Below are 25,620 nucleotides of genomic sequence, written 5' to 3' on the forward strand. Positions count from 1 at the left end.
AGCTCAAGAAAGACGTGAAACTAATTTCTTATTTTTTCTTCTCTACTTTCTTCCATTCCCCAGTATCACACTTCATCTCTGCCACTACAGTTATTGGGTTTTCTGGGCAGTAGCAGCAGAGAAAATTGACAAAATAATTTAATGCTGCCCCATAAGTTCTGAAAAAAGGAGGATTGTCTTTGCCTTTGCCTTTCGGACTCCCTGCAGCAATGCAGCGATGCTTCGAGAACTCTGTTCAATTTTATTTTTTCTGTTTAGAATGCTTTCAAACAAAACCAAGACAGGCAATTCTGCCAGTTTAATTGAATAGCTTCAGGTCTTGTCTACGTGCTTAGGCATATTTTCTTACTCATCTTTCATAAGGTCCTCAAATGTATCTGCATCTAAATGAGAAATTGTGTACATGTATGCACCTGTGTGTGTATGTGTACATATAGTTCTTAAAACCCAAAAAACTCTTTTTTTCTTTTCTTTTTTTCTTATAAACTGAAGAATTGCCTCCTGCTCTCTCAATATGTAAGTTCTGTACTTCTGCAGAACAGAGGAAGCTGGTATGAGTTGGTAACATCCTGCAGTTACGTAGTTCCCCTAAAGGAGAAAGAAGAATTATAATTACCTGTTCTATTTTGAGCAGGTGATTTTGAAAAGTGACCAAGCCATGGGCCATTTCAAAAGAGGTATTGGGAGGTTGGGAAGGTGTTTAAATGGGCCCAATGCCATCTGCTTCAGCAATTTGTAATGTTTTATCATTGACAACTGTAGAGGAATGAGGCAGTCTATTTTGGTGGAATGGACAGATTTCTGTCCATCTGTGCTTATATTACAGCATGTCACTTGTACTTTAGATCTGCATAGCTCTGAGCCAAGATAGAAGCCACAGCAAGGTCAAGAGGTGGAGAAGCCTGACAGCACATTCTGTCTCTAATGATATGACAACTGCAAATTGGGCTTCAAGCACAGCCTGGAGGCAGTCATTATGTTGGGCCTTGAAGCTTAGCTTTCTCTAATAATCATTGCAAAGGAAAATGCTAACTTCAGATGCTTCTGATTAGCCAAGAGTTTAATCTATTGTAGTTTAAAGTCAGATTCATTCCTGTGTTTCTTCAAAAGAGAAAAGCCTAAAAAAAAAATTCATTGTTAGGAGGTTGTGTATAGATTTGTATTGTTGTTTTTCCTGAAAAAAAATGGATGCTGCTTCTTTCCAATGGCTGAATTAGATAGCTTTGCTATATTTCAAGCCTTTGTTTCTTCTCTGAATCCATGCATCTGCTGTCTTTAACTTTTTCTCTTTCCTTTGTTTTCTTTTTAAGTTTACGCAAAGCAATCAGGTTAATAATTTTATGACACTGGAGAGTTGACCCTAGCAGGTGACCTTAAAGATATGCTGGTCTTCCTCTGTCTCACTAGTGCCTACCAGATCGTTGTTGAGGAGCTGCACCCACACCGAACAAAGCGAGAAACGGGTGCCATGGAGTGCTACCAGATCCCTGTTACCTATCAGACTGCTCTTAGCGGAGGGTCGCCATATTACTTTGCTGCTGAGCTGCCCCCAGGAAACCTGCCAGAGCCAGCACCCTTTACCGTGGGTGACAACAGGACTTACCAGGGTTTCTGGAACCCACCGCTGGCTCCTCGGAAAGGCTACAACATCTATTTCCAGGCCATGAGCAGCGTTGAGAAGGTAAGTGCCAACCACACCTCTCTCCTGGAAGGAGTCAAAGACATGCCTGTGGTTACAATTAGGACTGTCAGAGTTGGACGTAGTGGGTGTTGGCAGTGGCACTGCTGTAATCCCTTCCATGCTGTGACAGCACGGCAGCGTGCCATTCACATTTCACACAGCCCTTGTGTCACAGTAGCTGCTACTAGACAAGAGTTTAATACATCTCGTAGTAATCATCTGAGCGAAGTAATTTCAGTGCTGTGACTCTGCCTCCTCTGTAAAAAACATCCACAGTCCTTTCCCCAATTCTCAGTACTTGCACACTTCAGAAAATTAAATTACTGCGGGATAAACAGAATGTGGGCTGCTCAGCTGGCTAATAAAATGTTACAAGCTTTTTGAGACTCTCGCACTGAATGTCAGATAAAAAGCAAAAATTTGCTTGAGCAAAAGTAACCCCAGGCCCACGGTGTGTTTACGAGAGCCTTTCTGAAAAGGTGTACTTCAGGCTTGCTCCACTGCTGTGCAGTAGTAGAAGTATGGCTGTCACTTACCTTCGTTACGTCCTCGTTGATTCATTTTTAACTCTGTTGCCGAGTACGGCTGCTGGCTCTGTATGCATATGAAACAGGGAAAAGCACTAGGGAAGGAGGTGCCGGGTGGGAAGAACAACCGTGGCTCAGCAAGCCCTGTGCTGTTGCTTTTGAACAGTTTTTCCTCTCATAAATGAAAAATGAGGGAGTGGGGAAATGACCAGTGAGGAGGGAAAACATGGTAGACACAGAAGCTTCAGATACTTAAAAATTTAAAATTTTGATTTATAGTTTAGAAAACCGAAGGAAATTGCAGTAATATGTCCATAGGAGTCTCCATATGAAGTGTCCAGGCAGGTCAGAAAGGAACTAGAAAGGACAGCTAGATTGATAGCTGCTGAGACGCATGAGAGCCATCGGAAAGGAGGAGAAGCCGTATTTATCCTTACTTACGTTTGGGTTTCTGCAGTGAGTAGTCCTAGCTAACAGGTACCCTTGCCTTGGAGCCTTTTGAAGAAACTCTCACCTTCAACCTATGGTTATGAAAATTGCATGCGCATTAAGACAGAATGGGGACAAAGCAGGAGCTAATGAAACTTTACTGGAGCTGCTTGAGAACTGGGTGCTTTTTCTGATGGAACAGACCATTCCCTCTTTTTAGTTCTTATCTATAGACCTGTATAAAGCAAACAAAGCAAAATAAAAGGTAACTGCTAGACACTCATCCATATTTCCCTCACTGGCTACAAATAATTCCCTTTGCTTTTGCTGGCTTCCAGCAGACTAAATTGTAAGGAAATTTATTTCATTCCCCAAGAAATAAATGGGAGGGAAAAGTAAAATAAAAATATTAAATCTACAAAAGTAGATCATTATTTTGGCTTTTACATTTTGACAGATAAGTAGAAGATGAGGAAAGAACACATTATTTTTTACTTTAACTTGATTTCAGTTTGTGAGAGAGTTTAATCCTAAAATTGTTTTCTCTGGTATGGTTTAAAACTTTGGATCAGATTTCTGTTCCTACAGGGATTTAGGGGGAGGTTTTGGGGGGATTGCACTGCATTCTGCCAGGACAGAGATCTAGCGCTTGTAAGATAACCTCTGAGCTGCAGAATATTTAAACAGGTGCTTTACTATAAACTAGTGGGATCACCATAATAGTCAAGGGGAAGTAAAGGATGCTCTGAAATACACTGTAGGGTTGGGATGAGGGTCTGATAACTGTGATCCTTGCAGACATTTTGAACAAAAGTGGACAAGTAAATTCAGTGACTGGGGAGAATGCTAATTAGGTAAGATTGTATCGATAAATTTTGTGGGGCTTTCATTTAGACTGAAAAATTGTCTTCACGGAACACTTATGGGAAGCCTCAACTCACAGCTTTGCTCATTCTTTACAAGCTGTGTTTACGAAACAGCATCAACATATTTTGTGTGTTGCTCGGGAATCTTCAAGAGGAGAGAGATCCTGGGGGATGTATTCAGGGATGGAGTGCTGGGGGGTGCCGGACTAGAGGAAGCATATTTTATAGAATGAAACTGTCATTATTATATTTTCTAATTACATGCTAATATTGTTTGGAGTGATCTAATACAACAGCAGCTGCATCCTCTCATTCAACCTTATGCTGTTTCAGTATGTTTGCCTTTAAAATGACTGCACATTGTACAAAAAGGTCAGAAAACCCATTTACAACTGACCCTCGTCTGTTCAAGTTGTCCAAACTGTGCATAACCAAGTCATTTCTCTGTTCATTTGTTTCAATTGCTGACCAAACTTCTGAAGGGGGGGGGAGTAAAATACATACAAATTGTCTTTGCATGTGCAGCTTCTTCTGAAGCACGTTGCTGTCAAATCACTGTCTTTCCTGGGCAGATTATATAGGTTGTAGATTACCTGTGTCATATGTGAAGGGATACCTGGGCTGCTTCTGTGCTCCTTCCACACTCAGAAGCATGAGGGAGTGCATTGCTGATATGTTTTAGGTGACTCTGTTCAAGATTGTCAGGATGCAGCAACAGAGAAGTTTGGAGGCAGTGCTGAGCAAATGCACCTTCTTTGCTGCATGGCACTGTTGGAGGTCAACACTGGCTCAGGGTTTCTGTGCCATGACATAAATAGGAGCACCAGTACTCCCCTTCTCTTCCACTGCACCTTCTCTCTGTAGTCTTATGGCACGATTTGCATTTGATTTGAATAATCGAAATTTTGCTACATTTATGCTGTCCTGCACCTTTTCTCCCCATTGTTATCCTGGATAGTACAGACCAATGTCTAGGTTTCATGCAGCTTTTGTAAAGGCAAAATCACCCAGCCTCCTCCCCTGCTAAGCCTAGAGCCCTGAGCCACCTTGCTGGGTTGCCCCAGCTGATCAGCAGATCTAGGATGAATTTATGGAGTGGGGAGGGCAAGAAAAAGCAACCTGATCTGACTGTCTTCTTTACTTTTCCCTCCTCAACAGGAAACCAAAACTCAGTGTGTTCGAATAGCTACAAAAGGTAAGAGGTTCGTCCCTCCATGCAAAGTAGCTGTTTTTAATGAAATGTGGCATTTCTATTAAATATTTGAAACAAAGCCAGTACTATCCCTCTATTTTAAACCACTTGATTGTCTTAAAATGTAATGGGCTACTGCTTTTTATTCTTTGATATTGGGCCAAGAGAGTATGGTTCTAGCAATACTCAAAATTTAGACAAAATAAGGACTCCTTTTTTTCCCCTGTCTGTGGTTTTCAAGATCTGCTTTTAGGCTGCTGGAGCATTGCAGGCAGCAGATAGATGGACTGGACACTAGAAAGCACACTTGGTTAAACTGTCTGTTATGCTAACAATTATTTCCAAGCAGGGGTGGAAATAATTTAAATGAAGGACACGATAGTTAATTTTCCTAAGTAAGAGCTCTTAGTGTTAGCTAGACATAGGGGAGGGTTGATTTGAGGAGGGCTCGTGTCTTTGATAGCAAGCGAGGCCCAGGGCTAAAGCTGACTGCATAGCTGTGAGAATAAATCATATTGACCCCACATACAGCAGGTTAATCACATACTGCTCACTCAAAAATGCTGTTTCATCTTCAAATGAGGACTTAGTTGTTCTGCTTACTGTTAACTCTTGCTTTGACTGTATTTATAGCCATTCATTTTGGTTGCTTGATTCTGTCAACATGAGAGTTGTTTGGTAGACTCTAGCCTCATAAACATGGAAGGAGCTTACAAATGCTGAAAGAGTACTCTGCAGAGGCCCAGCACTACTTACATTGTCTCTTTCTAATTGCATATTGATATGCAGTATAAAAACAACTTTAGATATGACCAATCAGGCATTTAAAGTACTGTGGTGGCATGTCAGCACCATTTTTTCAATTGCTGCTTTCAATTTAAAACTTGTTTCAGTTAAAAGTAGATGCCTCTAATGAGGTGGCAGCAACCAAACGTTTTCTTGAGAAAGTGGAAAATAAAATGTACTTCTCAAGACATGTCAATATTTTCGTCAAGTGAGGTAAGCTAATAAAAACAGGAAATTAAAACTGTGAGCTAAGTCTTCTGTGAAAAGTACATCAGCATTATCTTTCTTATGTTTACCTGGCAAGATTAAATGTCTGAATTAAAATATATTTGCATAAACAAATAATTATGTACCACAAGCATGTATTGCTAGGATTTGAGTCAAAGGAGAGTCTTGAAAGGCTCAGAAATAACCTAAAATATTGCAGGACTGAGGAAGGGGAAAGCAGTGGTCTCTCTCATCATAAATTTTCTGGATAGTAAAAACAGGGAAGCAATTCACCTGGCTTACGAGGAAATTAATTTTACTTAACCATACTCAGTTCACCAATCTCAAAGCAATGTTCATGGAAGCAATAGTCCTGTTGGTGGTTGCTTGTATGCCTTCCTCTGCCGTAACAGTCATGTTCACCCCAATGGCTGTAGTCTGAAGGAAATGGGAAATGAGTAGCAGGTTTCTTACCTTTGTGCCATAAATCTTGCCTTTGCCACTCTGGCTAAAGACAAGTTTTCCAGCGTAACTGCTTTGCCTGATATGTCAGTACTGTATGCTTTGAATGTGGAACTGAAAACGAAAATGTTTTCTCTGACTTTATTTTAATTGATAGATGTGAAATGTGGGGGGAAGCAACATGAGGAGCAAACGCTTTTTCTTGCTCTGAAGGAATGCATTTAATAGGGCATCATCACTTCAAGTCACGTACATTCACACGTCTCAAATGAGTTATACTGGTATTCTAAATCATTTTCAAAAAGCTGATACTGAAATTTTCCCCATGTTTTCATTGTAAAAATAATACCATGATTTGTTGTGCTTGAAGAAAAGTATACTCTAATATATTGCTTTATGTATATGTTCATCTGGTTATGCTGATTTTTTTCTTAGCGTGTGAATTTGCTCACCTTACCTAATGCACCCCAGTAAAACTAACGTACCCTTTTAAAATCAAGCAAATTGTCTAAACTATGTATTTAGTTATAAAAGTAGTGTGTAGTTCTGTGTCATCTCCTGTGACTTGAAGCAGCCTACAGCTGGCCAAACTGAATTTTGCCTTGAACATGTTGACAGGGCATTAAAAATCATAAAGAGCTGGGGTGGAAGGGGCTGGGGGAGGAACACCATGAAAGGTGCACGTAAAGACAAGACAAAATTTCTCTGGTAGTGAAGTTCAGTATTACCAGCAAAGGTACTTTCTCATTTTTATCCCGTTCAAGGATCTGGTGTTATCTGCTGTGTATATTCACACCAATAAGATGTAAAGATGGAAAAAAATATGGTACTGATGTCATGGCTTGGTCCTGGAGAAGTTCATATCCCTGAAATTATAATCTTGATAATTTAACTTCCTTAGATGTGTTATTTCTGTGACTAATTTTTTGTTTGCTTGGGCAGTTCCCATTAACATCATTTACATGTATTTTAATGCATAAGGGGTTTTGCACATATCATTCCTGTAGGTTGCCTTCTACCATTGAGAACTGATGGAATAGTTTGTTTATTGGTGTCAAACTAATGAAAGTCAGCAAATTTAAATTGAAGCGCTCTTACCTTTTCAGTCCATATATTCCAGGTGCAATGTTCTTGTGCGCTTCCGATAACAACATGCACTGAAGTGTGAACTCATCTAAAAGATGGTGCCAAATTATGACTAAAGTATGTTGCTGCTTTTGGTGTGTCTTGAAAAAATGTTTTTAGAGTAAGCTGAGAGGATTACTAGTGTCTAGTGTATTAAAATACACTGGGTTAATTTTTCATGGAAGAAAATATTGGAACAGCACCAGATTAAAAAGGAGTCTCCTAGGCAGTTCCTGTGTAGTTGCAGCTGAAGGATGAATGCCAGAGTGATTCTTTGATGGCCCTGATTTAAGGTAATAATAGGATTCCCCCTTTATCTGGATACCTATTTCCACAAAACTTGTAAGAATTTAATGATTTTGTGACTTTTGCCCTTGTGCAGATTGGACTGAATTGGCCAAGAGAGTGCCAACTTATTAGAAGTGGTGAGAGAGTATGAAAGTTGCACATGTGTACACAGTCTGTTCACATAAGCTTTGATTCTTGAGGAAACCAGGTTAAGAATAACTCCTTGTGATGCAGATGGTGGGTAGAACATACCTAAAACACCATTTCCATTAAAAGTGTAGCCCAGAAAATGTATGAACTGTGAACCGTTTTAATTCCTTGGATACTTTTAGCCAGTATTGCCTTCCTTTGTCAACCTGAATTCCCTTCCCATTCAGATCCTCTTAGTAACCAGTGATCAGTATCAACTGAAAAAAAAGAAAAAAAAACAAACAGTTAATTGTTCTCTACCTCATTATTTTTTCGAATCTAGGTAGTAGAATTATCCAGTCACTAATAATCTGGTTTCCCACACACAGTAACTGAAGGAGAAAAAAAATCTTGTTTTCTGAAGTGCAGAGAAGGGTACAGAGACTGAGGTAATAGGTCAGATCTTCATTAAGAATGGAAAGATGGAATTATGCTAGGAAGCTTGCAGTATTTGACAAAAAAGTGTTACATATAATTTCCTAAAGAAAGTTCTCAAACTTCCTAAAACTAATTTGTTAAGGCAGCGTTCAACCAGTCCGTAACGTGCTCATATCACAATGAATACCTGATAACTGAACCTGCCTAACCAAAGTATTGCTAGAGGAGTGAGTAAAAGATGTGTGATTCCCATAGCATGCACTTCAGAGTAACACAAGAAGTTGACGACTGATCAGTCACATCTTGGAGTTAAGTTTGACTGTGTAAAACTTCGAATGGATTGCCTCTCGCACATGACGTTGGCATTTCATTTTACAGTCTAAAATGTTGTCAACTGCTAAGGGAATGAAACCAGATTAACATGGTCAGAGAAGAGTGATACTTCAAATTGTTTAGTACTTAAATAGACATTTAAGAGGACAGAAGGGACAGCAGAGCTGTTATTAAGCAGAGAATATATGAAGTTTACATTTCTGACAGTTTTTAGGCTGCCAAGTTTGAGGCTAACACTGATTCACATGTATTCTTTTGTTTTGTTTAGGGGACTAGAGAAAAATGTTGAAAATTTTATTAGAAGAAATCTACTGTGGTAGTAAATAAAGAAGTGGTGGGCTTGGCAGCTCTATCCCAAAGTAGTTAGAAGGAATAAACGAAGTCCAAGTTTCCTCACTCTGTGTTTAAAACATGAACTTCTTCACCTCCAAAATTATTTTCCCTTGTGGTTTTCATTTGTATTATTAGTTCAGGCAGTGGAGAACTTCTCTATCTCTATGCACATTTGATTCATACAGATGGATGAAAATGCCATTTGAGTTGATGTGCATCTGGAAGTAATTGTGAAATAGCAGAAAATGACTTTTTAATCTGATTTGAGGAATAAAAAGGTCTGGGTGGTAACATTCCAACAGCAAGTGTGCATTTAGTCCACCATCATTATTGCTCTGAATTCATTCCCACAGCAGTTGGGGATTGATCCAAAGGCCTTTGATGACAATGGGAGTCCTTCCACTGACATTAATGTGCTTTGGATTAGGTCTTTAGAAGTCATAAATCTGTCTAGACCATAATTATTTCCTTGAAATTGTTCCTGATGATGTTCTGCTCATAGAGAAATTTGTGAAAGTCAAATCACCTCCTGTAGTAGGATGCTCAGCTATGTCTGTTACTGATTAATGCGCAAATGAGGGAAGATGTCGGATGCTAAATGTATATGAAACGAAGCTTCTCTCACTGTTGTTTTTATGTTTGGATCAATGCTACTACAATGGCTTTTAGCTGTACCATCACAATAGGCACTGGAGACCTAGTGGCAATATAAATTCAAAGAGTAATGCAGATGTTGCCTAAGTCACATCTTTCTTTTCACTCATTCATAGGAAAAATCTGTTAATATGTTTAAACTTCCGTAGTCTTTTGCATAATGTCTTTTATCTCACAAAGAGGAGATTTTAACATACTTGCTGAACTTTCCGAAGATGGTAACAGAATATTAGCATGGCATATTTTCCTCTTTTGTATGTGAAATTGCAGTAGCTCACCAAGGAACCACATCTGCCAGTCCTGATAAGTGATACCTTTGGTTGTAAATAAAAAATTGAATGATTCTTTGATGGAATACTTGATGATGGTTATAAAAAACGCAGTTAACTGAGGGACACCTCCAGATTTCCAGACACAAAACCTATAATGTGGGTATTTTCATATATGTGAAGAGACTAACAAAATCATGGCATTCAATTGTCAAAACTTCATTTGAAGAAAAAGGAATGCAGTGTAACAACAGCATTTATTAGGTGAAGCTACCTGATGGATATGCATGGGACAACAATTTTCAGAGAATGTGTTTCCCGTTCTTAGAAGGCATCGAAGAGAAGTACTCTTTTCTGGTTGTTGCTTGACATCTCTGAGAATTAAGGGTTCCTTCTGAGGGTAACAGCAAAAAACTCTAAATTACCTAATATTTTTTACACTTGTGGCATTGCCTGAGCCAAACCATTTCTTTTAACTGCATCTGAGAATAATTATGATAAGAAGTATTTTCTAGTTACCGGCCCCTTTCCCAAGTCTTCAGGAATATGGGTTTATTACTATGTTTTGAAAGAGTATTTGACTGCTTTTGGTCAGAAAAGTTTCATGGATGAGTAAATCTAGTAAATACAGTTAATAAATCTAATTCCTTTACTAGAGAACTTTATTTTTAAATACATTGCTTAGTGAGTAAGTGTATTACATGCAAACATTCTTTTATTAAATTTAGCTTGGTTTTGAAAGCTAGCTTTTTTAAAATCTGTAAGTTTATAAGAGGAAACACTAGTGATACATTTCAGTGTTTTTAAAAAATAAGCCATTAGAATGAAGAAATTTTAAGTCCAAAGATATAATAAATATTAGCTTTCCTTGATTTTGAAATGTTTCAGTATTTCTTTTGGCATAAATACTTAACAAATTACTTTGTGCAGATGCTATAAGCAGATTGAAATCTTAGGAACTTTAAAGGTTTCCTATAGAATAAGAATTTTAAAAGTAAAAATTCAGGTAAACTATTCTAGTTTGTATTTAAATATTAAGGAAAGAATCTTACATGCTCTAAGTGAAGGATCAGCATCTTAGCATATATGCTTTTTTAGTAGGTGCCTGGTTTCTTAGGTCTCTTCAGCTATTATGAATATTATTTCATGAATCAGATTGTGGGCATTGAATGTCTTGCATCCATTGTTAAAGAATATGGAGACATAAAGGTAGAAATCTACTGTTTTTACAAAACCCATTAGATTTTTAACTGCAATAGAAAATCCTTGGTTCCCCTTATAATAGATATGCAATTAAAGTAACCATTAAAATGACCATTTGCTGATAGTGCACTGTGTTGGTTTTTTTATTTTAGCTCTCCTTTTTTTCTGTTCTTTCATCATTTCTTACTTGACTTTTACTTATGTCTTTACCTTCTTTGTGTCATTGTAAAATTACAAGTGTTTAGAGAAGGTAAACTCTATCATCACCTGATAGGACTGGGCTCATGGGCCCCTTTTCACACAGCCAGCCTGCATCCACTTTCATTTTGTATTGTAATTAACTGTACCATTGGATGAAATGGCCCTTTGCAATGCCTGGGGTTGAAGGGCGTGTGAGGTGGAACAGGCAGAGATTGCTGCCTCTAACAGTCCATCACAGGCATCTCACGTGCTCGTTTGGCCCAGGAGCGACAGGAGTTTGGCTTATCTGTGCAGCAGCGGAGCTTTAGAGCAGCCCCATTAAGGGACAGTGCTGTTTCACTTTTTCAAAGAAAGGAGGAGAAAGGGGTCTCTAGGAATTATTAATTGTGTTTACATCCATTCAGTAGTCTTCAGCCAGAATGATGCTTTCTCCACGTTAGCAGGCATGTCAACACTGACAGTCCAGAGTAGGTTTTGCCATACACATCACTGACATGTAAGTTGAATTCTGTACCAAACAGAGCAACTAATTGCCGATGCTAGAAATATTCCTACATACAGGTATCTTACCACCATTGTTAGTGCCAGTACAGAAATTACAGTTCAAACTGATGAGGTCAAAATCAGTCATGCTTGGAACTAGTTCCATGAAATGGTGCATTAGATTGGGAGCTTTTAATATACACACATTTGTTGGATTTGAAAGTCTGTAGCAAAGTCCCAGATCGTTCAGGAAGTGGTAACAAAAACTCAGATGGCAGTCCAGTAGTGATGGTGTGCTCTGAGCCCTAGCTGGTCATCACTGTCCTGTAGTTCTGATATGCTGTCATTACAGAAGACATCATAGATGCATTCAATGTTGAAATAGTAGCAGCTTCCTTCCCATGCTACAACTTAGCACTGGTGAAGTAAAAATCATTTATGTGGCAGACTGATGATATGATTGTTAATAATGAGGAGTTGATGTCGGTAGATCACGCATAAGCCAACACAGACAGAAAATAAAATTCTTGGAGAGTATGTGTGGCTGGTGGTCACAGAGCTGGTGGAAAAAGTGCCTGTCAGCAGGTCATTGCTATCCCTGTTACAAATGACTGATCTCACTCAGATTCACCAAAATAAATTGACTTAACATAGTAAAAGTAATTTTAAATGTTTCCTAGGTTAGAACAATTGCATAAGCAGTTCTGAAAACAGGGTAGAAATGACTGTACATGCTGGAGTAGTGGTGAAAGGCAAGGGGGAGGTAGTCTTCACTGTCTTCAGATGCAGCCAAAAGGTCTTGAGGTTACGTTTAAAACTGCTAGAAGAAATTGAACCTCAAGGTCAAAGCTGCTTCAGTCCAACTACAAAAAACAAAACATAAAATGTTACATCAATATGCGATACTTTAGCACAGAGGTGATAATCTTTGCAATTATCCATCCTTGTATTAACAGCTACCTAACACAGAGATATTTTGAATAGAAGACAAAATATTTGTGAGCAATAAAGCTGCTTACGGTGCACCTAGACTGGAAGGACAAGCAGGACTTTATCTCAGAAAAGAATGATGCCCAAAGAACGCAGAACTTCAATGACATCTAAATCAGAAATGTGCCTATTGATTTTTATGAAAACCATTTATGGCCCTAAAATCAGCATCACTGTGTTTCACTGTATCTAATCAAACACTCTTAACTAAATGAAAAGAAGTTCCACCTCATTGTCATGAACATTACAAGGGTTTATTAAACTATTTGCATGTCATCTCTGTCAGAGTGCTAAGTGAAGTTCTACAGCTAGTCATCTAGAAACAAGGCGCAGCATTGCCAAGCATAGTAGCACTTCCTAAACACTGTCAAATGTGTTGCAGAGCAAGTCAGTATGGTTGATTGGCACTGCTGCCAAATTACTCAAATACAGAGACTGATGCTTTGTCAGCTGTGTAAGGAGACGATGGCTCTGAGGTTCAGGACTGCAAACTGCTTTCTGCTCTGATGGGAGGTTGTGTGCTAACCATGCTATTTCTGGAAAGATCCTGACCAGAAGGGTATGCAGATGGACCTCACAGGAGGGACAATATTTCTAGAAATCATGTGGTTATCGCACATCTGTCTGTCAGAGCAGGAGACAGTTACAGGCACTGTTAAAGCAATTTTTGTAGCCAGGTAAATTCAAAGCATAGGGAACAGTATTATGTGGTTCCCACACAATTACCACAAAATCGTGTGGTTTTCAATGCTGTCGACTTTGGAAGTATGTGGAGGCTTTTGTGCATCTTCAGCAGTCTGGAAAGGACTGTGAATATTCTCTGTGCTTCACAGTGATGTGGTGATGAAGGTTCTTGATCAGGATGGACTTCCAGAAGACTTTACTGTCAAAGAGGTCACAAAACAGATTGCGTCCTTTGCCACTTTGAATTAACATTTGCGTTGTTGACTCAACAGGAAGGATAACCACATCAATACCATATAGATACCAGAATATTTAACCTGAACATTAAATCAGAGGTCCCATATCTGCTGACTTGTGTTACTTGATCTTTGCTGATGACTGAGTATTGGTTATTCACACATATGTAAGCAGACTACATGTTACTGACTGTTTCAGCCTGTCTGCCAAGTGGTTTGGCCAGGCCATTAGCATAGAGGAAAAAGAGGTCCTGCTCTAACCTTGCTGTGGTGGAAAATATCCTGAGGCAGTATTCTGCACTGACAATACACTACTGAAATTTGTGAGAAGAGCAGTGCTACTTCAGCAGTATACTTTTTTCAAAATACCACAGTTAATAGCAAAGTCATGCAGGGAATAGCAAAAGCCAGTGTAGTATTTAGGAAGCTAAAGCAGCATGTCTGAAATAAGAGACATCTGGCTTCAAATAAAAGTAAACATCTTTTGTGCATTAATTGTTGCCACTCTTTGAATGGCTACAAAACTTGGACCATTTATGGTGTCCACATAAAGCATCCAAACCATTTCCAATGCACTGCTTTCATGCCTTTGCTGCCATAAAATTGTGGGATATTACCTTGGATGCTGCACTCCTAAATTGCTGTCATATTGCCAGCACTAAAGCAAGATTACAGGACATCCAGTTATGACAGACCTAATTCTCATGTTGGGCAACAGATTGCCCAAAGCCGGTTTCTGTGGGCAGTTGAAATGCAGAGAAAAGCATAATGAGGTTGTTAATGGGCAAGTTTAAGTCAAATCCTCAGTTATGTGTCATCAGTTTCACAGTGGAAAATTACGTCTGAAGATTTTTTGCTCTGGCAAAGAATAGGTACTTAAGCCATCATAACATGCAAGTAAAATCAGAATGGCACTGTATGGTATAAGTGAATATGGTAGCGAAACAGATTATGTCTGTACACTTCACGGTTTCATGAAAATGGGCCTCTTTCTGGGACAATAAAACCAAATCCTTATGTACTGATGGAAAATGGGCATCACAATCACTCTCTTTCCATCCCTGGTGCTACTGTATTTCTGACTTTGCCATTTCAAAGGGCTACTTACGGATTATGTAAATCATATTTTTTGTAAACACTGGCACAGGTTGCCCAGAGAGGTTGTAGATGCCCCATCCCTGGAAACATTCAAGGTCAGGTTGGATGGGGCTCTAAGCAACCTGATCTAGTTGAAGATGTCCCTGCTCATTGCAGGGGGGTTGGACTAGATGACCTTTAAAGGTGCCTTCCAACCCAAACTATTCTATGATTCTACGATATGAAGATATATTTGTACGATCAGAAAATGTTTGAAATCTTATTGTTGGTACTCTAAAATAATGACAGGAAAACCAAACTGTTGACTATTTTCTGGAACTGTCGAAGGAGTTTTTGCTATTGCATCCGTGTTTTTAAAAATAGTTAAAGGATGACTCTTTTTCCATATGAGAGGGAGAGATGGTAGGATTCTACAATTACTGTAATCAGCATTCAGATTGTCTCAACATATGGAAGGCAGTTGATTTGCACAAGTATAGGCATTTTTTAATGTGAACCTTAATTTTTATGTACACTAACACTATCCAGATTATCTGAATTGTCTGCTTGTTTTGTTGACACATTACAATAGAAAAATATGTAGTCAAGCAAATTTCAAATCGATCCTTGATCTGTGTCTTAATTTCTCAGATTTTGCTGAATTGAGACTATCATGCCTGTTTTGAAATGACAGTGCTGCATTCCCTAGAATTTTGTCACAAATTTTATAAGGACTGGTAATTCAACACACTGTCATTATTTTCTGCAGATGTAAACCAATTTTCTCATAGTTCTTTAGTGTTTATGACTTCTGGTAGTTCATAAAGATTTAATCCTGAAGGGCTTAGTATCTGATATTACTCCAAAATTCAGAAAGGTTGTCAGCTAGTTCCTATTCTGCTTGAAATCACTGAGCCATAATGTTTATACAGGGATTTACATCCATGTGTTCATCTTTCATAGCATTTACTTTTGTACACCTAATGGAAAGGGTTACCATTCCTTTTCCTGGTATAAAGGTTTTTAAGATACTAGGCTGTGAAACCTGGGCACTGGGTGCTTCATCTGCTCAGTGAAACATCTAGAAGGAGCCTCTGTCCTCTATCTCAAATGTGATCAAAGACAACAATCGCTGTATGTAATAATACATTCCCTTTTCTACTCGCACATTTACAGAAAATTCTGCTATAGATATCAGGTAGGAAGGCTGATCTTTCAGATTACTCTGTCTATTGAGGAATGTATGTTTCAAGTCCCCGTGAATAGCCGTCAGATATTAACCATCAGGGTTAGGTTGGATTTTTGATAAGTAATTTAAACTGTGAAGCGTGCCATTGCTGTTACCAACCACTTACATGTTTCAGCCTAGATCATGCTGCACACTAAGACGGGAAAGGCTGGTGGCTATTTGCAGCAGTTACTACCTATTTCTAAATCTACCAAGTTCTTATTTTGCTTTTGAACAGAATTTAGAAACCCTCATTCTACGTAAGTAGCTGGCAGTTTAGGGACTGAGAGATAGTAAACTGAATCTCATTATATGCTTGTCCAAATATGAAAGCTGGTAATCTGGTTGCCTTTGTATAAAAAAATACTGCTTAGTCAGCATAAGCTCTGAAGCATGATGTTACTTAGCCAATCAAATAGCTCTACTAATATAGATTGAATTCAAACTGAAGAGTTTTCTCAGACTCAGAAAGTGAAATCAATTTGTGCATGCAGAGAATCGAGCAACAGAAATCGTAACTTCCTAGATGTCCCTTTTTGAGTAGTAATGGTGAAATTTAGACAGTAAAATTTTATACCTATGGAACAGAATGAGCCGAAAGCATTTTTCCAAATTGTTTTGGGAAGTACAAATCTTTTATACTTTATTTTTTAGTAACCAATTCAAGGAACTGTTTCAGATGAATGCAAACAATTACTTGGGTAAAACACTTTGGTTTGCTGGAGGAGGAGGTGGTCTCTAGTGCTTGGATAGATCATAATCTAATGTGATAGATCATAGGCACACAGCATTGAAGCGTTTGGAGGACAGTGGGTTGACTTGCAGAAGCTCAGTTCCAGGAAGGCCTGTTCAGTTGTTCATGGCAGGCCTCCTGAGTCATCTTCTGTTTGTGGTTAGAAAAGCTCAGCAGAGCCCTTGTTCTTCAGAGACAGCATAGCTGCATTGTGTTTCGAGTATAGTCTGAGGATGTGGGACTTCTAGATTTAATAGCTGACTGCTGACCCAGCTGTTGGACCCGAACCTGACAGACTTTTGTATGAGCTAATGCCTATAAGAGGAACAGCCACCTGGGTACCACATTGCTGCCTGAGCGTACAGCAAGTGTGTGCTGCCTCGTCTGCCACCAGCCAGCCCATAGAGGTGACAAGCTGTTTGGGCAGATAGGTAGTACATTGTGCATAGCTGGGCCCCCACAATAAACCTGTCAGGGACCTGACCACGGGATGTAGCCCCTGTCACTGCTGAGGTGGGGTCATGCTGCCAGAACAGTAGAGCCCTGATTGCTACAATTACTCATTCTGAGATTTGGGAAAATTAGAATGTGTCCATATGTTGAACAAGACACTTGACTAGTTTCTCAAAACTATAAAACCAAGTGACAGCTGCTTTTTATCAAGTGATAAAATTTCTTAAAATATTACTCCTTCCACATTTGAGCTGCTTGCTCAACCTCTCTTCAAAGGAAAACACATCAGCTGTATTGTATTCAGCCACGTATGGAGGCTCCTTGAGCCCTACCCAATACAGAAGTATTTTATCAAGCCAGATTTTGTCATTGCCATCACTGTCCATGACTTAATAAGAAATGCAAGATTTACAACAAATTGTCTTAGTGTTTGTTAGGCTAAAGGGGAAATATAATCATGCAGGATAAGCTGACTGTAAGTCTTTTATCTTTTTCTCTGCCTTCTCAAGATGTAGCTATTCATTGTTTGAACATGGTTAAGGTAGTTGGAACCAATTTATACTGTGGTATAAATGTTTGGGACAGAAACATAAATGAAACATCCCTAAACCAGAAGCTAAGTACAGATATATATATCTGTATACGTAAGCTTGCTAGCTTTGAAACTGGCTACTGTGTTTTAAATTCATTTTTTTATGAGAATGGACACTCAGCCATTTTCCTATCCTGCTGGTGTTTGTGTATCATTCATTTTGAGAACTATGTGGTCTTTGTCTCCTGATTGAATGTCTAACTAGATGTTTTACAGCAAAGTGAAAAAAATATCATCATAATTAACACTAAAAAATACTTACTTTATCTGTAAGCATGATGGCTAGCTTGTGATATTTAGAGTCCCGCAATGTAGTTGTAACTTGGTTAAACAACTTTGAGGACTTGTTTCTGGTTTGGGGTATGGCATATGAAATATGAATGCATGTTTTCACGTTTGCAATGAGGCCTTTCCACTGTCTGTTCTATTTTATTATTATTACTGTCCAGTTTAATATGAGGTATTTCAACTTTTCTGGTGGGAGTTCTTTATTAAAGAGAAAGGTCTTGTTTCAACTGTGATATACAGCATTGCCTCTCCTAGCCTGCGCTTTCTACACAGTGTGTCAGAGCTGCTTTTCTGAGAACAGAATAGCTCATTTCTTTAACAGCACACTCATATAAAAATTAATATTGTAACTTTGTTTTCAGCAAGCAAGCAATGGCAAATCAACAAGTGTCAGGAGGCAAAAGAGAATGTATGTTCTTGTACCTGAATGATTTGCTGCGTTTCAAACAATTGGCTGCATTTCTTGAGATATGTTAGGGGTTTGAGGCTGGATGCTGGATCTTGCCCTATTTCTCGGTGTAGCTGTAGATATCTCTCTTGGAAGCAGGCATCTCATTAGGATCAGAGCATGAGATTTTGGTTGGAGGATTGCTCTCCTGTGGTTTTTAGCTGTGGAGTAAAGGGAAAAAAATACAGATACTTCACCTGTATAGAGTGAGCATAGTTACTGCAGCTATGTATATGTTGAACAGTAACTTGCAAAATAACAATAACCAACTGCTTTTTCTATGCTCTGAGGACTTTCTTGCATTTTAAAGCCTGGTTTTTATTCCACGTACTCAATTTCTCCACTCATATGTAACAATGTGATTATTAGTAAATTCCCACGAGTAGTATTGAAGAAAGATGCTGTCTTAGGGATATTTTAAGTTTTTCAAGACAAAAAGGATTTGGTATCAGAATTGTTATTGATTTCCAGTCACTGTAAAGTACACACACATCACAATAAAGGTTAAGTGCCTAGAAGAATGTGAAAGAGCAGCAACTTCAAGTAAAAAGAAATTCCAGATTAAAAAGAAATCAGACTACAGTAAATGCAGTGAAATACTTTCTTTATGAATAAGTCTGGAATGTTTTCTTCATACTGCTACTGTAAACAGAATGTTTTCTTTTTTTCTACTTAACACAGACAAGAACACATCAATATTTAATTTGACCACAAGTAGTATATGTATTGCATTTAACCCCAAATATATTTCAGACTTTTTGTGTTTTTATAGTGATGATAAGAATTTATAAATCCTTAATGCCCTTAATGCCACCCATATGTTGTGCTGAAATCCTTAGGAATCTGTAAAAATAAAAGTCAAAAAGATAGTTATGAGCTCTGAAAGCTGAAAACCAACCTAACCCAGTTTAACAGCTAAAGATTTGTCAGCTGGCTCCTAATGCTCCTAAACCTTTGGCGTAACAAATGTTGCCTTTGAGAACTTAACCCATTATATCTGGGCATCTTAAATCACTGTACAGAATAATATAAGATAAAATAAAATGCTCTACTTCTAAATAGAAGGCATGATCCTGGCATCTGTGCTTCTGCCCCAAGTGCTGTCCTTCTGTGCCACAATCAGCATGAGCTTTTCTTAGATTTGTGCTTGTTGGCATATGGACAACTGGAAGTCATTTGGAGATGCCAGTTGTCCTCATTTTTTTTTCTTTTATCCTTATCCACTGTCAGTTGCTATGGATGGTACTAGTTTTACTCTGAAGCAGTATGCAGTCAGATTGCTTTGTGTACGTTTTTGAATTTCAGAAGCAGAGAGCAAGAGAAGCCATTATAAGGACTAGCATGTGTGCATATACAGGTATTTTCCACCAACAGAAGATGGTGTTGATTCCTCAGCCTGTGTAAAAGCTCAGTCTCAGGTTTTTACACACACTTGCCCAGTACCTGCTAAAGACTAGTCAGGTGGAAGCAATCGGATGCTCTCATCAATTTATAGGCTTTCCATGCCCATTTGAAACCCAAGACTTTTAAAAGCTACAGGTCATTACTAGTTTGGAGGCTACCCTGCCCATGGGAGTAAGAATTTCTGCTAGTCATCCTGTCTTTTGTTGGTAGCCTTTTGTTAGGCGACAATTGCTTTCTTCCTTTCACACCAGCTATTCATGTTGCTGGGTTTTATTTTCCCATCCACTCATAGTAAAATGATGCACCAGCTCAGCATTATAATGAGTTTCTATTTGGTTAGGCAAAAGTTGGATTGTCGTGAGTAATCGAATTACTCCTCTGGAGACAGGATTTCTAAGTAAAGTGATGAAGTGAAGCGATTACAGCTGTAACCCTTACAAGCATAAAAAGATGTGTTATGCTAATCCTTTGTGAATGGGTGGAATTGAAAGCGAAGGGAATAAAAAAGAATGCTCTTGGAAGAAGAAGGGGGTATGAAAGGACTACTGTGTCATTTATTCCCTTTTCATTCATCCTCTGTTGCTATAGAGGAAAAAAAGTAGTGGTAAACTGGAGTGCTTTACCTTTCAAGTCTGTCATTCAAATCATTTGATCTTACGCTGCCTGAAATACTGTGTGAAAGATTGGGGGGGGGGGGCGGGACCAAAAAAAACCAGGAGGAAGGATAGGTATAGCAAAAAGAAACATGTGAAGAAGTGCCAGTAAGTGTAGTTTGCTTTTTTTCAGGTTGCTAAGCCTGGTATGACCTTATCTTACCTTGGTATAAAAGCAGCAGAGTGAGGAGGGGGAAAAAGACACTGTGGAAAGTAAGAGTTGTGCTGAACATTACCTTTATCTGCAAACATTCATAGCTCAAGTGTGAGATCCTTGTTACCCCCAGGCTTGTTTATTTTCTGTTTCAGCTTTTTCAGCTGTTAAATTGGAGTGCTCTGTCTCAAGTTAATACCTGAAAAGACTTTTAAAGGTTCAGCTAGAAGGAGAGATGGCATGTGAATTACAGCATAGTAATTAACTGAATAGAGCAGCATAAATATGTTTTGTTAATTGGAGAAGAAGAAATAACTTTTTTGGTTTTAGATGACCAACCTAAATATAAATGCCTTCTGGTTTTTGTTTTCTTTTGTTTTGTTTTTTAAGATTTCAAACAATTTTCATTGTTGCTTTTTTTTTCCCTTTCTGTATACTTTTTGGAGGGCGGGTGTGGTGGGTTGACCCTGGTCAGCAGTGAAGCACCCACCCAGCTGCTCGCTCACTCTGCCCACCAGCAGAATGGGGAAGAGAATCAGACAAGCAAAAGAAAGCTTGAGATAAAGATGGTTTAATAAGTGAAGGAAAGATTTTTTTTTTTTTTAAGTGATACGAAGGCAATTGCTCACCACTCCCAAAGGCAGTCCAATGCCCAGCCAGTCTCCAAGCTATGGTTACTTTGGAAAAATGAAACTCCCAGATTTTATTTCTGAGCGCTATATCATATGATAGGGAATATCCCTTTGGTCAGTTGGGGTCGGTTGTCCTGGTTGTGCCCCCTCCCGACGTGTTGCCCACCCCCAGCTGACTCACTGGGAGGTAGCATGAAAAACAGAGAAAGTCTTGATGCTGTGCAAGCACTGCTTAGCAATAGCTAAAACACTCCTGAGTTATCAATGCTGTTTTGGTCACAAATCCAAAACACGGCACTCTACAGACTCTAGTGAGAAGTCCATCCCAGCAGACCCAGTACATTCCCTAAGAATGCTTACGGTTTTGGTCATGCTTTTCAGCATACTGTCTTTCCAAGGAGAAGATTGGAGAAAGTTTGGGCAAAATTTCTTCCACTACATATGCCTACAGTGATGGTTCAAATTTGGTGTTCTAAAGTTACATGTTAATGAAATCCTCCGTTAGGTCTAAATTTGGAAAAAAATACCAATGGTCACAGGGGGATGACTGTTTATTTTTCTCTGTCAGGTATCTGAAACTAACAGAAGTTTAAGAACAGAGCCTTTGAAGGAAAAAGAGAAAAAATGTAATTTCCTGAGCAACTACTTTAGACTTGCATTTCCCCCAAATTCCTTGAGTTCAACCTCCCTGGAAAGCCTCTGTTTACTACTCTGTTACTGTTTTGCCTACATCCCTCTTTAAATTTTTAAGATATTAGCCAAGGTGAAAAGACTTGTTTTAACCTTAGAAGTGGTTTTCAAACCATTCCTGTTCAATTCATCGTGGCTGGAACAGACCCTTGTGCACAAGGAGTGCTGTCTGAAAAGGAAGGGGGATAACCCAGCTCTGAATCGAACTTGCCTAAATCTCAGCTGTAATCTTCCTTCATCCAGCATTAAAGAGAGGAATGAAATCCAAGCTGAAATCTTTTGTTAGTAGAGTATTTGATGGGCCAAACATGTGGGAAAGGTCTTTGCAAAACACCGAGCAGGAGTCTCTTAGAGTTGTTACCCACTTGCAGTAGCACAGCCATGGTGGCAATGCTATGGGAGAATGATACTTGGTTTTAATGAGGCAGTACCTGCCAGTATAAAAAGCTAATTCTTCTAGGGCTACAGAATGAGGAATATTTGGCTTCTTAAAAAAAAAAAAAAAAAAAAAAGTTTTAATTTGGCTGTTGCTGTCACTAGGTTTTCAATCAGCAATTGTAATTAAAGTTTCCTAAATATTAATGGTACTTTTTACCCTTGCCAAAGTCAAGATCAGTGTAAGATGGTTCAATGCAGTGAAACTTGTTTTGAATCCACATACAGTAAGTAAACATTGTTAAGTCAACAAGCTGAGTGAGAATTAAATTTAGTTAGTGTACTGCTATGCAGTAAAACATTTCATGTATTTTACTGTTTCCTGAAAAAGGCTTTATAAGTGCTCAATAAACAGATAGAAAATTGATATTACATAAAAAATATCTTCTGGTGATGAAACCCATTTAATAAGTACCTGCAATATCTATGAATGTTTAATAAAGTATTTTTTGGTTAGTGGGCATAAATACATTTTTGCTGTAAATGAATGAAAAGATTTTTTTTTTTGTGTATGGGGAGCTTAGAGGCAATACATCTAACAAATTGTTGAAAAAATTTGCAGCAGGTATTGCTTTTATGTAAACTGAGAGTCCTTAAATTGTCATCTTTATTCACTACATTTGATGAAGCAGAAGACGAAGAGACTTGAAATAGGGCTTTTCTTTTAGTAGTTTGTATTACAAGCAGTTGAACCACTCCTCTGTTTGTCCGTCCTGGCATAGCCCCAAAGATTTCAACTGAAGGTCCGCTCTCAGATGCATATAGAGTTGTTTGATTTCCCAGGTCTCAAGGGAGTAGCTGAACATAAAGAATATTTGAAGCAAAGTGGAACATTTTTAGTTTAAAAACCTGTTCACACTTTTTTAAAAACACCTCTGTGTTTATGGTACTAATAAGAAAAATTTGAAAATGAGTAGATGGACTCTGAATTTTGGTCCTTGCTTTGCTTATATTTAGGCCTAATCTGATTTTGATTCATTCATTTGGTCAGTAGAGATTACTTTGAGAAATAATTTCTTTATGCTTAGAAAAAATTATACAGGCTTAAAAACTTTGTAAGAATCATCAAGAGTAAAAGCAGACCAGTAGTTTTAAGGCGGGGGGGGTGTTAAATGATGAGGTCTGCATTGATGTTTTCTGTTAAGTAGAAGGTAACACCACTTCCTTCATTTCAGTGACATTGGTTGGTTGGTTGGTTTTTACCTGCACAGTAAGAAATAGAAAGGAACGTATTTGTTACAACTGAAGTTGAAGACTTAGTAGCAGTGACCCAAGGTAATATATATCACAAGGAGGTTGATCTGTAAATCACTCCATGCGCTTCCGTCATGATTTTTAACGCTGTTTACGTTCTTGTTCTGCCCAACTCACAAGAAGGCAGACAATTTATGCAGTTACATGGTACTTTTGTGTGGTGGCAGCACATGTAGTAACATCTGGAGTTCCCATTGCTAACCAGCACAGGGAATGGCCTTTCTAGAGTGTGCAGTGTTTGTAACAGGTCTTGGATTGTGCCTTTGGAAAGAAGGAAAGAAAGAAGCCGCCTGTTTTGATCACAGAGATCCATGTTTGGGTTTGCTTCTCTTTTCATTGGCATGTATTGCTCAGATTCACATAGCAAGGGAACACAATTCAAGTCCGATTTAAATTGACATTTACAACCAAAAATCATTGATTTCATCAAAAACAATTTATTTTTATTACTAAATTTTAAGGATTTTCTATACAACCACTACCCTTTCTTCTTTTTTGTATTTTATGCTTTCTTTCTTTTTCTGTTTTCCTAATAGTCCAATTCTTTTTTCATCATGTTTTCTTTGTTCTGCATATCTGTTTTCCAGACTCTTTTTCTTTTAATTTCTTATTCCCTTGCCATGTCTCTGTATTTTCATTCTCCTGTCAGACCTAGGGCAGCTCCTTTAACCACAAGCTGTGTCTCTGCCACTAAACCCTGAATCTCCCCTCTTTTATCGCCACACTCTTTCTTACAGCAGGGTTTCTCCAGCCCTGGGGGGGGGGCCTGGGGAGAGGTCCACAAGCAAATGAGGAGAGCATTTCAGGGAGGAAAAAATCACATGCTATAGGCAGTAAGTTCTTTTACCCAGTATGTAGCCAGATTAATAGGAGCTTGAAAGGGTGCTTTCTATCCCCTTTCTCAGTTAATGAAACTTAAGCTGATCAAGATGCTTTCTGGTAAGCAAGGACTAACTCATCTGATGTCTCTTCTTTGCTGGTTTGAGAGGCAGGACCTGAAGAACAGTCTTCATCTTTATAGGCAATCAGTGGCCACTGAGAATCTTTTAGCAAAGCAGAGCATGAGCTTTTTTCTTAAATACTCAGGGCCAGATGCTTAAAGCTACAGTCAACTTTAAAAAATGCCTAGGAGCCAGCTCCAATTGAATCTTAGTGGATTGGTTTTGAAATTGCAACAGCCTTAGAAAAAAGCCTCAAACATGAATCTAAGTGAAATAGTGAAACTGAAAGAAATACAAAGCTAAAGCTGCATTCCCTGCATTTCAGAGAATACTGTTTCACGCATTTATTTATTTATGAAAACAAAGCAATAACGACTACTTAAAGCAATGAGGTGAACAGAGTCTCAGTTGGTGTCTTCATGTATGAAGTAGGAATCTTGGAATAATTCAGGTTGGAAGGGACCTCTGCAGGTCGTCTGGTCAAACCCTTACTCAGAGCAGGTGCAGCTCAATTGGATCTGAATTGGAAGTTTAATTAGGTTGCTCAGGGCCTTGTCAAGCTGAGTTTCGAATGTCTCCAAGGATGGAGATTCCTCTTTGGGCACCCATCCCAGTATTTGACCACCCTCATTGTGATTTTTTTTTATTATTATTTTCCATGCTATCTGCTTTGGGATTTCCCTTGTTGCAAGTCATGTGTGTTGCCCCTAGTCTTTTTGTTGTGCATCTCTCTGAAAAGAGTCTGGCTGTGTCTTCTCTACATCCATCCACCCATGAGGCAACTGAAGATGGCAACAAGATCAATTCTCTCCTTCCTTGTTTTCTGCAAAGCTACTTTCTACCCCTAGGTTGTACCGTCTTGTGGTGTTGCCATCCCAAGTACAGAGTGTTGCTCTTGTCTTTGTAAGTGGAAGAAGGTGGAATTATTTTCCACAGAGAATATCACGTGTAGCTGACTAGAAATATATCAGCCCTGGTACAAGATTGGGAGCACAGAATTGAACATTTATTTTTATCAGTTACACTGAGTAAAACCCCCAGGTCTACAAAACTGAAAGATTACCAAGTTCCTTTTCTCTTCTTAGTCAGGTAATGGTAGGTGTATTTACCGCTAAATGATCA

General features: G+C 38.6%; 1 protein-coding gene across 12 annotated transcripts in view; it reads left to right on the forward strand.

The window, feature by feature from the left end:
- PTPRK (protein tyrosine phosphatase receptor type K) overlaps positions 1–25,620 on the forward strand; it is a 418,390-nt gene that overhangs the window by 341,742 nt on the left and 51,028 nt on the right. For all 12 annotated transcript variants that reach the window (XM_069787404.1, XM_069787405.1, XM_069787396.1 and 9 more), the window contains exons 12-13: positions 1,408–1,681; positions 4,662–4,698. In XM_069787404.1, the coding sequence (XP_069643505.1) occupies positions 1,408–1,681; positions 4,662–4,698 (311 nt within the window). The remainder of the gene's footprint in view (positions 1–1,407; positions 1,682–4,661; positions 4,699–25,620) is intronic.

Source organism: Haliaeetus albicilla, chromosome 7 (genome assembly GCF_947461875.1).
Source record: "Haliaeetus albicilla chromosome 7, bHalAlb1.1, whole genome shotgun sequence".
NCBI lineage: Eukaryota > Metazoa > Chordata > Aves > Accipitriformes > Accipitridae > Haliaeetus > Haliaeetus albicilla.